The sequence below is a fragment of the Fukomys damarensis genome, unplaced genomic scaffold, assembly GCF_012274545.1.
Source record: "Fukomys damarensis isolate Sample0158 unplaced genomic scaffold, DMR_v1.0_HiC HiC_scaffold_19, whole genome shotgun sequence".
In the NCBI taxonomy this organism is placed as follows: domain Eukaryota; kingdom Metazoa; phylum Chordata; class Mammalia; order Rodentia; family Bathyergidae; genus Fukomys; species Fukomys damarensis.
The window spans coordinates 26,711,814-26,725,759 of record NW_022900931.1 but is presented as its reverse complement, the minus strand read 5'-3'; the positions used below and the strand labels follow the sequence as shown (position 1 = coordinate 26,725,759).

At 50.7% G+C, this 13,946-nt stretch overlaps 1 protein-coding gene across 1 annotated transcript in view; it reads right to left on the bottom strand.

Moving 5' to 3' along the window:
- The window catches only part of Ano2 (anoctamin 2), a 283,786-nt gene that overhangs the window by 49,694 nt on the left and 220,146 nt on the right, over nucleotides 1–13,946 (bottom strand). The window contains exon 15 of the mRNA XM_010611608.2: nucleotides 9,332–9,527. Within this exon, the coding sequence (XP_010609910.1) occupies nucleotides 9,332–9,527 (196 nt within the window). The remainder of the gene's footprint in view (nucleotides 1–9,331; nucleotides 9,528–13,946) is intronic.

Below are 13,946 nucleotides of genomic sequence, written 5' to 3'. Positions count from 1 at the left end.
CACATGAGGCTTTGAGCGCAGGAAGGATATGGTTATTATGGTTTACATCTGAAATGTGCCCAAAAGTCTCATGTGTTTGGAGGTCAAACTAAATGCTATACTCATAGTTCAACGTGCTGTTAGGTGGGCCCTGGTTGAGGGTCGCTGGAGGCATAACCTGAACGAGTGTGTTCTTGTTCCTGTTTTCCGTCTCCCTCTTTCCCTCTGCTTCCTGGCTGCCATGGGTTGAGAAGCTTTTTTTACTATGTCTTTTCACCATGCTCTTTCTGCCATACGTGGACCGAACTCTGAAACCACAATCCAAATAAACTTCTTGGCGAAATTAAATTTAAAATAACACAGATGAGCTGTGAAGGGAGATGGGAAAGAAAATAAAAGAATAAGCAGAGAAACAAAGAGTGGATTGATCAATATCAGGGTAGAACTTGGGTGCAGTGATCAGATCTGGGATATGTTTGAAAATGGGATGGACAATATATTCTACCAGAATGGATTCCAGGGATAGAGAAAAGAGATCCAAGATAACACTTGAGTTTTGGTAGGTGCATGTGAGTAGTTGATAGTGACATTTTTTTTTTTTGAGATGGAAAAAATGAGTGAAAGGTGATGTGTTTGGAGGAAAAATTAAGAACTCTGAGTTAGACACATTGAGTCCCTGGTACCCTGTGCTTTTGCCGCCCTCAGTCACAACCCAAGGGGGTGAAGTCACATCTGAATGGAGAGCCCTCCTTTGACGAGCTTGGCCAGCTCTGAAGACTAGGAAGTTTAAAGGCTATGATGAGAAGGGCAATGCGATGGAAGCCAACAGACCTTCCACCAAGCACCCCTGAGAAGTGAGACCAACCGGGGAGGCCCTTAGCACAGCACTGGTTCAGACTGCAGCAGGCTGTTCCCGGAGAGACAGTGGAGAGCTGCCAGTGGGCTCCTGAAGATCCTAGCAGAGCTCTCTTAGAAAGCCAGGGTAGGCATTTTGGCATCACTTTCCTCAGGAGGCTTGGCAGTGTCTCACCCGACCTGATGTCTTTTGTGTGTGCTCCTTGGAAGGGGTTTCCGTGGCCCTGGGTCTGTGTGCTGGGGTCATCCTGGAGATGGGCTGGAGGCGACAGGGATGCTCACAGAAGCAGCCCCTTGACCGAGACCCAGGAGGAGATCATCCTCCCTTGAAAGCCCAGCAGCCTGTCCAGGACTGCAGAGGTCCAGCCCCTTCTCCCAGCCAGGCCAGTCCAGTGTCCAACAGCAGTGTGGTACAGCATAAGATTCAGAGGAGCAGGGGCCAAACACACTTGAGGTGGCTCCGTGCTCCGCTACCCCAGAAGGAACAAACTCAGCTCAGATGGCTCAAAGGGCACAACTCTGCTGCAGTGGGGAGATGAGGAGAGGAACCGTGTCACTGGAGCCCCGGGAGGACCAGGAAGGGGGACCATAATTATGAAGGGACACTCTCCGGGAGAGGCAGGAAGCAATATCACCAATTCCCTGAGTGGAGAAGGGTCTAGGGAAAAGAGGAGACGAGATGATCACCACAGCCCTATTCTCTTTTCCTCCATTGAGTTTAAGTCCCTGAGTTCTCAGAAAATTCAGAGAAGGAGAAGAATATATGGGATTTCTTGGTGATAAGTGAGGTGCTTCCGTGATTGGGAAAATGAGAGCTCCGTTAAGGTGATAGCTCATGTCTGGGAAGGATGTCTTCCCAGGTCTACTAAAACTACTTTGAGTAGCACTGTGCCTGCCAATGGTTTCATGTGCATGGAACAAACAGCTCCACAGACTTGGGCGGGAACCAGAATCACACATCTTTTTTATTAACAGTATCAGCCCCTTCCCCAGACACTTGCAATGGTGCATGCCAACCTCACCGGGGGGCCTGCAGACAATGGTAGAATGTTTCCTGGCCACACCCTTCCAGGGCCTCCCCAGATGGGGCGGCCTAGGCTCTTCCTGCTCAGTCTTCTGAGGCCACCCAGCAAGTCAGAAGCTGGTGGCAAAGCAGGAAGGGAAGGCAATACAGCCTGTGACCTGAAGCAAAGGCCAGATTTCAAATTCCCAGTGCTCTGTGCATCCCTCAGGAAAGCCAGGACCCCACTCTGACCCGCACTGGCCCATCTACATCCTCGCCCTGGACACCTGTTCCTAGGAGGCTCCTTGCAGCCTTGAGACACTGGCCTGGGCCACTGAATCCAATCAAGCCAGCACTTTCACCCCACACTCCAAAGGCATACTTCCTCCACATGTGACGGGAAATTAGATCCATCCGTACAGACCCAGGACATTCTCCTCCTTAAAGAGTTGTGGGTGCCTTGCAGGCATTTGTATCCTCCTTTTTACTCTCTTTCCTCTCCTCTCCCTTCTGCCCACTCTCTCTCCCTAACCCTCCCTCCTCCCTCCCTCCCCCCTCCTTAGTACTACTACATTACCCTTCGCTGAGGCCAGTTTAGAGCAGGAAGAAAAAATTTAGACTGGTAGCATTTCAATTCTTAAAAATGTCTGTCTTTTTTAAAACTAAGCAAAGGGTGCAGGACAACAAGCAAAGTCTGTGCCCTCTACCGTCTCCTCCCGTGCAAACCTACGGGGAGGGTGAGTGGGCTCAGAGAGACAGCCTGCTCCCCACAGGGCTCCCTGCATGAGGCCTCTGATCCACTGTTTGTCCCTGTCCCCAGAGCCACCTGAACAGCTGCCATTCACATGTGTGTAGCTATATGGTATTTTAATTCTGTAGCCCACATTGCCTTTCTTTTGCTTTCCCAACAAATTCAAGCCGTCCTGAAAGGCACAGTGACGGGTCGCAAGACAATCAAGCATAGTGGTGCCGGCCTGTGGGGCTGAGGCTGGGTGCACCGCTTAGCAGCTCTGCAACCTGGCACTCCTCATTCACCTCGCTGCACCTCAGTCTTCCCACCCCTACAACGGGATTGTTCAGCGCCAGCCTTGTCCAGCCTGTCTGAGGGTTAGGAATACAGACAGTCGCTGGTTTTAGGATGGCTTAACTGACACTATTTCAACCTTTGACTGTAGGAAGGCGATACTCATCCAGGGGAAACTGAACTTTGAATTTTAATCTTTTCCAGGGCTAGGGCCATGCAGGAAGAAACACTGTGATGCTGGGCAGCAGCACTGAGTCGGCCACAAGATGCCAAGGGGAAGAGGGACAGATGCCCTGCAGGGTGCTGTGCCGCTGAGCTGAGCGGCTCTGTCCAGGAGATGGGGTGAATTAAATGCATTTGAAACTTAGGACATTTCCAACAGAAACCGAAACCGCCACACATCATGCCCGAGGGCATCTGTGCTGACTGAGGGAAAGTGCTCAGCACAGTTCTGGGTGTAGGTGAGCCCTGTGTGTGCCTGTGTACGACTGTGAAAATGACGTGAACAAAGCACGCACAATGCCCACCCACGCCTGGAACACCGAAGATGACACTCTGTAAGTCTCAGTTCTCTTTCCCATCCCTTTTGTCCCCATCCTTTCTGCTACCCAGCCAGGAGCATCTAGGAGGCTCTGGAGTGGGCCACAGCAATGTTTAAATGACTCACAAGCACAGCCATCTTCCTAGGACCCGGAGACATTGATCTGACTCAGTAATCGTCCAAGTACCTACCATAGACCCGTATGTGAAGAGGCTCCCTGGGGCGGAGAAACTCAGCATGGCACAGACCACAGCAGCTCAGGCCATGTTAAAAGGGAGGCGTGGGGGTGGGGGGTGAGCCAATGGCACCTTGGTTACTCAGCCTTTGGATTGTTGGAGCCTACACTTTTCAGGAGCCCTGGACGCCCTATTCCAAAATGTGTGGACCCACAGGCTGCTTGCCTCGAAGGTCCCGGACACCCTGGGTCCTGACCCGAGGCAGAAGCAAGCTTGGAGTCAGCGAGCCTGGAGTCAGCGAGCCTGGAGTCAGCGAGCTTGTTTTCCCTGATTTCCTGGCCTTGTGCCCTAGCCCCCTACCATGTGTGCCTGAGGCCTGTCCTGCTGGCCTGCATGTCTGGGGTCCTGACGTCTTGCCCAGCACTTGCTCACTCCCTCCTGCAGGATATGGATCTTTTCTTTGTAACAGACACCCGTCAGGCTCCGGGAAAGAACAGACTAAGGCAGATCCCACCCTTCCACCAGAATTCTCACACTTGTATGCACCAGTTCCAGCCACTGATGCATCCTGAACTTGGCTGCACATTGGGCACTCCCAGCCTCATGCCCAGGCTCCTCTCAGACAAAGGCCCAACACTTCATCTGTTTCTCTAGATACCTCAAGTCTCAGCTCAGGTCCCAGGACTTCAGCACCTCCACACCATGGCGTGGTCTGCACCCAAGCCCACTGTCATCATTACTGTGGAAGCCAGGGAACCATTACTGTTTCTATCAACTACTGCGGAGCTGAGCCCTCTAAAGGCACTTAAATTCTGTCATTTGTCCTAAATACTTGGGGCATGAAGGGACCTCAGAGATACTTGATCTGGGGACCTGTGGAGAGATATGCCTGGAAAACTAGTCTCACTGCTCAGCCTTGCAGGAAACACTGGGAAGCTCAATGGGGCCCTGTGCACCAGCTGTGTGCACCTGCCAACCAGTGCACTGAGGCACAGCCTCCTCGGCTATCAGGAGATCTGGGGCAGAGAGCCAGATGGGTATTAACCCAGCGTGAGAATGGTGAAGCCGGCCCCTAAGCCTGGCAGCCTTCTCATTCCTTTAGGTGGTTTCACCCACAGCCTGTGTCCCCAGGTGGGCCTGAGACCACGCCCATGCCCGTGGGCGTGACCATCTTGTAGGTGAATGCACTTCGCCATGAAGGAAACTTCAAGGCCTCTGACATCCTGGCGGCCTCCATTGGCACTACCCTTTTGGGTACACCCACATTTTCCTTCTCTCAGTATTTCTTTGAATCACTGAGTAGGCAGGCAGGGAGAGGATGGATACATGAAGGCTCCCAGAAGCCTCTTCTGAGGCAGGACACTTAGCTGTGGGCAAAAAAAAAAAAAAATCTTTTTGAATGCATGAAGACAGGGATGTGTTTTACCGACATGGCACCCACAGACACGCTGGGAGCTCCCAGGAGGCTGGCACTGTGCAAAGAAAAGAAAGTGAAAGGCAGAGTCATTGATCTCAAGGGCCCAGCAGCCTGGCTGCAACAAGCGGTAGAGGAGCGCGGCTACGCACGTGGACACATGGACACACGTCCCCACCCTCTCAGGACTGGGCTGGTGCTTGCCAGGGAGCTGTGAGCAGGAGGGACAATGACACTTCCAGATGGAGGCATCTGCCAGCCTCTGTGGACTGCCAGCTCCAGTTCCCAGACACGGAGTCCTCTGGGTGCTGGAGAAACTGCATCAGAAGAGTGCTCGGCCCATCCACATGGGACATGCAGTGTTAGCGAGAACCATGAGCCATGTCAGGCAACCAAGAAGGGGTGGATGCGCTGCCCCAGCGGAGCCCAGTCTGTTCTGACATGAACAGGAGCAGTAGTGTAAGACAGTGCACGATTGACACTCAAGGACCAACACCCTCCAAGCATCTTCCTACCTGCAGCCCTTGTCTTTGCTGTCACTCTGCACCTTTCCCTCCAAGTGCTTGCGTAGAAGATTCCTCCTGCCCTTCGGATCTCACCCACAGCTGTACCACCGTGACAGGCCCTTCGTGTGCTCCATCTCAAACTGCTCTCTATCACATAACGCCTCTCTCACCCTCTAGGAAACATTCTTGTTTCCTGGATACCTTTCCTTTACGTAATATAATCATAACCACAACAGGAAATGGACTTTTGTTTACTGCTATGGTTCCAGAACTGTGTTTGGCACAATCAGGTGTGTGATGCACAACTGTGATCCCAGCACTCTGGCAGGAAGATCAAAAGTTCAAGCTCAGCCTGGGCAACTTAGTGACTTAGTGAAACTCTGCCTCAAAATAAGAAAGATATGACAATGTAGCTCACGAAGACCATGGGTTCAATCCATGTAAAAAAAGAAAAAAATGTGCGTAGCACAAAGTGGGTGCTCTGTAAACAATGACGGAGGAGGAAATGGGTGAGGTGCCTATGCCCGGAGAGATCACAGGGAAGGAAAGTCACAGAGGACCAAGTGTCCCGACTAGGGTTCCTGGAGAGCGGCCCTCTGCAGTAGGGGCCACTGAGGGTCAGCACATCTACTTCCTCAGCAGAAGCCGGCACCAGGGCCCTGCAGAACACACAGGGTACCCTGATGACTGGCAGTGGGCTGGCTGGAGCGGAGGAGTACAGAGGGAAGAAGGTGGTTGAGAGTCTTACCACTGGTTTATACCTGACACAGAGCGATGGGCAGCTCTCTGAGGGGACTCTGATGCCTGCCAGCCTACCGTTTGCAAAAGGGAGAGTGGATGGAGGTTTCCAAGACAGAGGCTGAGGACAAAGTTGTAGTCACTGGGCTATGAAAAGGGTCCATCAGAACCATGATCCACAGATAGGGGAAGAAAAATGATGAGGGAAGGATCTGCAAAACTTGGTCCAGAAATGTTTCCTGCTATTCAGTGCCACACAATTGTAGGATGGGACAGAGAAGGGGCCATATCTAGAACTCAAGACTTTTCCCACTGGATTCAATAAGAACAACAACCCAGGACAATGGGCCCCAGAGCAGAGACCACATCAATACAGCCAGGAAGAAATGTACATCAAAGGAGCACAATGGGTGTCTGTGTTTTAGAAGGAAAATCTGAGTTTCAGCCTTAGTAAAATGATAATCGAATACTTCCTGGCCACACATAGCTTTTGTGATGATAAAGTGGGATCAGAGAAAAACTTTGGAGTTTAAGAACACATTACAAGCATATTACATCACAAAGAATAAAATGGACCTTTTTTAAAAATCCATCTCCCTTCTGGAAACATCTTCTTATGAAGTAACAGAAACTGGCTTGCAAGTTGGAGTTGCGTGAACTTTCTGGGTGAGGAGGGAGTCTGACACGAGCAGGTATAGTGTCACAGTTCCTGGCCTTAAGAGTTAGGGCCCTGCTTTGTGCGTGGGAATTGTTCCCTAAGTACTTGTAAATGAGTCGCTGGCTATTGATGGCTCTCTCTTCTGTCCTTACCACCATCTGGAGCTGTGTAACAAAAGCACAAGTGGACAGCAAGAAGAAATTTCCACACCATTGCTGACTTCCGCTTCTTATCCCATACCCTTCTTTACGTTAGATCTTCCTGCCTCTCCCTAGTCCATTGGATCCTGCATCCCTGATTGAATAACTATAAGCATTTACCCAACATGTTATGCGCTTCAAAGCATCCTCAGTGATGTTGGGTTGGAACCAGATGGGGAATGGAGACATCTTTTCCCGGTCTCCATGACTTCTCAGTTGCAATGTCCTAGCTCACTGGTAGTGAACCTGTTGCACTCATGCTGCAGTGGGCTGTGCGTTATTACTGAAAGCTCTGCAAGGCTCACCCTCGCTGTCCTAGCTGCTTCCCCCATGTCTCAGGAGTTTCTCCTCTTGGATGGTACAAGGGAGAGCAGCCCGACTTGTGATCACCCTGGAAGGTGACATGCATTCCCTGCCTACCTGCTGCCTCTGCCCTTCTTTTGAGAGCACAGGTCCTTCAGGAAGCTGGTGTTCTGAGTCCCTGCATGACCTGAGCCTTGCAGGACTGTGCACCCCAGCCTGCCACTGCGAGAGGGATCATAGGGAAGCTGGTGTTAGGAAACTTTGGCTCTTTGGTAAGCTACTTCCTCCACTGTGGCCTTTTTCAGCTGTAAAGCTGACATGTTGATTTCTGTCTACTTGTGTCATCTTATTTCTATCTCGGCTCAGTGATCAGGCCAGGAGGGTGGCAGAGTTTGCCAGATGCCCTTCTGAACTCCAGCAACACCACTCCATGGTCTATGAAAATGAACACAGAGTGCTCAGTCTGGCTTATAAGATCTTCCACCAAAATATAAAGCCAGATGTCGGACAAGTCCCTGGGCCTGCTTCCCATCCCACTATGCCCTGGACATGCCTAGGTCCCCACGGCAGCTACCACGCTGGGCTCCTCGTGCCTCCAGGACACACATCATGCTTCCTTTCTCCCATATGCTGATTGGCTCTTTGCTCTGCTAGTATTTAGACACACACACACACACACACACACACACACACACACACCCTGCCCCTGTGGACCTAATGGCCTCCCATTACTTCCCTGTAGGCCTTTCCTGACCCCCAGAGATCTGATCTCCTCCTTCGGTGCCACATTTCTCAGTTTGTTTCCTTTGCCCATTCTCTACCCCCAGAAACACATGCCCACCACTTATCTCCAAGCTCTCCAGTTAGGAGTCTCAGCCTCCAAGCCTCCTGAGCCCCCTGCAGTGTCAGATGCACCATCTAAGGGCTCCCTTGGAATCCCATCCAGCACAGCACTTAGTTCACTACTGAAACTGCTCTCAAGGTGCCTGGGAAGGAACATACAGATGGGTGAGGACATCAGAGCCACCCCTCTGGCTCCCAGGGAACTCAAAGACAGGTGCCACCATGTATAGTCTTGGAGCAGAGGCCATGCTGTGGAAAGCACTGACCACCTAGCCCTCTGGAATGTGCCAGTCCTCCAGGAAAGGCTCTCTGAGAAGGTGGGCACTCTACCAAGGGTCCAGCTTCCAGCTGGTGAGTGAACTGCAGACATCTACCTTTATCAGCTTCCCTGTGAGGTTGTAAGCATCCAGGGGCACTAGTTCCTCCAGTCAAGAGGGAAACCCCAGACATCAAGAAGGAAGGGGTGAACCCTTGCCACCAAGTGTGCACAATGAAGAAAGGTCCTCACTCTCAGCCCCCACTTCTAACGTGCAGATGCCAGAACACAGAGCTCAGACAACAGCCGACTGGGCTCAGACGACACAGCTGAGGCTGGGCCGCTGCGGTTTCCCACTGGCTTGAGCTGGGGAGTCTGACACATCTCTTTGAAGTCCACTCAGTGCCTGGGGAATGTGGGGATTTTCTGGGACAGATAAGACCCTCTTGGGCTCAAGTATCAAGAGGCTTTCCTCCACTTTGTAAATGCTGCTGGGAAAATGAGGAGAGCCCAAACTCAGTCATTTCTAGCAGGAAATGTTGAATCTGCCTTTCTTCTAAGTGAGGCTAAAATGAACAGAACCCATGGGTTATCCTTAGGGACAGTGAGCTCCCTGTCACATGAGGCAATCAACACAGACCAAAAGACAATTGACTACATTACAGGGAAGACTGCCTTTACCTTTTAGCTTGCCTTGTACTTTCTCACTCTTTCAACTATAATGCACTGTACAAACCATCCCATTCCCATCATTTCTTCATCTAGGGTCATACCACCAAGCACCTTACACACACTCACGGAGCCCCAGAACAAAGACAGGACTGTGCCACAGTACCTATCTTGGTGAGCCACTTGGCCACAGCCCCGTAGATCTCGTCCAGGATGAGGATGACTACGAGGTTGATGATGACCGCTGTTGCTGTGACTGTCACCCGGACATTAGAGCGTGTGGCCTTGTTAAGAGACAGAGCAGCTGCAGTTGTGATCCGATACACAATGACCCCAAAGACGATCGAGAACGTCAAGGCAATCTGTCCAGAGAAAACAGCGAGAGACACACCTCAGCATGGAGTCATTGAGCACCTACTCTTTGTTCAGCCAATAGTACTGCTTACTTTGCCCGGTGTTACTAAACTGCAGCCACCAAGGCAGCTGCAACCCCTCCCCGAATTCTTACATAGAATTTCAGTGTAGGTGCATTTTCCAGAGGAGAGTATCTTTAGTCTTTAGCAGATTTCAAGTGGTCTGTAACACACAAACACATACACACACACACACACACACACACACACACACACAGTGAAAACTCTGGGCACTGTGGAGTATACAACACACCCCTAGACTTCTTTCCTTATGGGGCTTTCAACTTATTATGGAGGCAACAGAAACAACTTTAAAGCACAGTAAATAACACAGTATTAATACTGTCTTAGTTACTGTTCTCATTTCTGAGACACAATACCTGATAGCCACAAGTTAAAGAAGGAAAGGCAGATGTTCCATAGTTGGCTGGCTCCAAGGCAGGGTAGCATGGCAGAGGGAAAACAGTCCATAGAAGAGCAGGCAGGAAGCAGCAAGCAGCAAGCTTCACTCTCCCTTTTATCTCACCTAGGCTAAAAGCTTTTTGGGTGTGTCAACCACACACAAGGGTGGGCCTTCCCATTACCCACACTCAGAACTTTGATAAACCAATTAATGGCCTAATCTAGTACCATATCCTTAATATCAATATCATACTCTTAATCCACATTCATATATACTAGATCCAATAACCTCTGAAAAGCCCCACTATGATTAAAGCTTTAGGGGGGACATTTAGATACAAGCCATAACAAGTACTAAATAAGGACAGTATTTGCTAAAGGAACTCAAAAATGGGAGCGGGCAGAGCTGGTTGGTCCAGGAATCATATGGAAGAAGTGGGCTTTAAAATGGACGACCCATGAGAAGAAAGAAGGAGACCCTGAAGGTATCTGAGCTGAAAAGAGCTGAGTTACAGCTTAGTGGGAGGGACAGGAAGGTTGCTCAAAGGAGAAAAAGGGGAAATAAATCAAGAGTGATATTTTCAGACTCAGTCTCAGGGTGAACAAAATTGCTTTAAGTTTTCTCTAGCAATTAGCTCAAAATGGAAGCTGCACATTTCTCATTTGGTGCCCAAATCTCTTGGTGCTGAGTTCCTAAAGGAAACATCCAAGTCATTTCACCTCTAAGGTCCCCCATTGCCTATTTCTAGAACCTTAGAATGAGAAAGTGCTCTCCTAGACCCACACAGGCCCAACAGCCCCACCCCTTTCCTCTGTCTCCCCATCACAGAAAGGCCCACATGCAGGAAGCACAGGGATGCTGGAAGAAGACAGCCCTGAGCAGGCCTCTCAAGGGACAGGGAGAAGCAACTGCTGGGGCGCATGCCCTGCTCAGAGCAAATCTCAGTTTGTTACACTCAAGTGAATTTTTTTTTAACCTTTTTGGCACTGTTTCTGCAAATCAGATTGTACAGGTCCTATTCCTATTCCTGCAGAGGACAGGGGACAGAAAACTGGCTGTGGGGGGCTAAACGGAAAATGTGGGGAAGAAAAGGGCAGGAAGAAGGTGCCGCTGACAGAGGAAAATACGCCAGGCTACACATGCTAGAGGGGGGACAGTGCAGAGGGGAGGAGGCTTCACAGGCAGTGTGACACTCTGGTGGGCTGGGAATGGGCTGCAGATGTGAGGAGGCACAGATGCTTCTGGACCTCTGGGGGTGCTGGGGTGCTGACGCATGGAGCGCTGGTGGCAGGCTCGGCTGTCTACTCTGCTTGATAAATACTGCTGTCTGCCCTGTGGGCCATGGTGTGAAAAGAGCCCTTTGGTAAGAAAGGTGGGAAGGTAGTATTCGCTGGGTAAGAGGTGTGCATGTGGTGTGTGTGAATGTGCTTGCGAGTGTGCAGAGGACACAGATAGGAAGAACACTCAGTGGGAGGCCTCTCTTCGGATATGCCACCAGCCCACAGGCCTGTGGAGGCTGACGGCCACATGAGCGGGAAACCTGGACATGACATCACCCCCTGCAGCAACGTGCGCCTCGCTTCCTGCTCCTGGGGATTGTCGCCACCAGACAGTGAGGGCCTGCAAAATGTGCCGGGAGATTCTTTCCCCTCCGATCACTTCTGCAGTGAAGGCCAGTGATGGGAGTTCTGATGAGGCAGTGGAGGCCAGGTAATGAGTGTGTGTGTGTGTGTGTGTGTGTGTGTGTGTGTGTGTGTGAGAGAGAGAGAGAGAGAGAGAGAGAGAGAGTGTGTGAGTGTGTGTGTGAAGTTGGTGCTGGGGTTTCAGAAAACACTGAGGAAAGAAAACAATGGCAAAAACATCCTTTGCTTTAGGATCTTGGGGAGGAGTGTGGAAAGAGAAACTACGGAGAGGAGATTGCTCTGCCATTTCTCTAAGAGGCCTGGCTATTAAGGTGGGGAAGGAAGAGCCCCTCCTTGCTACTCAAAGTGCGGTCCATGCACCTGAGCCCGCAGCAGCTGAGAGCCCAGCTCCCTGACCCCTGCATACACAACCAGAGCAAGTGGTGTCGGCATCTAAAAGGCCCTGCACGTCCACGCTGACTATAGCTCTATTCATGACAGTCGTTTGAGATGGGAGTCGGCTTAGGTGCCCACCCACAGATGGTGGACAAAGAAAACACAGTCTATGTTCACAATGGAGTACTATTCAGCCAAAACAAAGAATGAAACCCTGTCATCTGCAGCAGAGTGGATGGAGCTGCAGGATGAGATGTTAAGGGAGATGAGATGCAGAAAGACAAGTATCACATGTTCTCTCACATAGATAAAAAGTAACATAAGCTGAGCTGAGAGTAGAGCAGTGACTGCCAAGAATCAAAAAGGGGCAAAGGTGGAAGAACAGGGTTGGGTAGGATCAGTGCACACTGTACACACATATGGAACTATCACACCAAACACCTTAATATGCACTTAAAAATTCCAAAAAAATTATTGCCTGTGTGCAGGTGATCTTCTAGTGGGGGAGGAAACAGGTAACACGGGCAATTTCTCTGGTGGAGTAGACTCTGTGGGGACAGATCAAGCAAAGCAGGGGCGCAGGGACAGGCCAGGCAGAAAGCAGCCTTGCGCAAGGACCTGAGGGAAGGAAGAAGGGAATGGAGGGAATCCGTCAGGCAGGCAGCTGGTGCATAGTGAGCAAGGGGAGAGGTGGGGTGTGAGGAGGGTGGGCAGGGTGCACCAGGTTGGGCCCTGTGTTGATTTCTACGTTCAGGAGGTGGGACGCCATCAAGAAGTCTGAGGAAGAGAGGCGGCATGATGTGACCTGAGTCTTTAAGAAAAACCAGTACGCTGCTGATGTGTTTGGGACAGAGCTGGTGGCAGTCTGCAGTGGGCCATGCAGAAGAGGGGTGGTCACCCAGGCCAGGGAGGAGGGCTCCCAGGTGGGCTCCCAGCATGCAATGTTCAGTGTGTGGCTATCTTGGGCCGGAGGAGAGCTTGGGCTCTGAGCCCTAGGTGAGGGGACTCAACCCTGACATCCTCTCACTTATAGAAGGAAATAAAAAAGAAAAAAAAATAATAACAAAACAGAATGAAAAAATAATCCCTAGCACAACAGGGTTGAAAGAGAAAGAAAATTCATCTTTGGCACCGCTGGCTTCTAGCAGGACAGGCGGGGCAAACAGCGAGGCTCACTTCTTTACTCTCAGGGCCCAGCTTCTGTACATCCGGGCATCCCGAAGACACTCCTGTGGCTACATCCTGGCACTTCTGGCCAAGGCTGGCTCACCAGCCAGAGGAAGGCCGAGATGAAACACTCGCCTGCTCCTGCAGTAGGTGCCCTGGCCTACCCCGATCTCGTGACAAAACTATGCTTTCCTAACCACTTCACTGGCCCCTTCATTCTCAAGTACCACAGCTGTCCTCAGGTAATAGAAACCCCTTTTCAGAAGACTAGATGATTTTCAAAAACTTAAAAATGAAGAGAAGTTAGTGTCATACATGGACTTCTTAAAAACCAATAGGTAGGAGACCATATGATTTATTGTCCAACCTGGAGTACCTCTGAGAGTAAAAAGAGGTTCTACTGAAATGACTCCCAGACAGGAAGTTCAGAGCACTTGCATTTAAAGGGCTTAGCATCACAGGGGACCCTACCCACACCGACACCCACTCCTTTCTGCTCACAGACTGCAGCCTCAGCACTGGGTGGGGGACGTGGTGAGATTATCAGTTAGTTTTGGGTTCTGATACAGAGTCTTGTGTTCATATCAAGATGTGGAGTTAGCCGGGTTGGAAGGGGGAGAGAATCATACATAATTTCTGTACAAAAACTATTCCCACTCTAGCTTTATGAGATCTCTAGGAAGGAAGGGAGGAAGGGAGGGAAGGAGGGAGGCAAGGAGAGATGGGAGGGGAGAGGAGGGAGGAGAGGAAAGGGGAGAGAGGCAGGGGACAGAGAGAGAG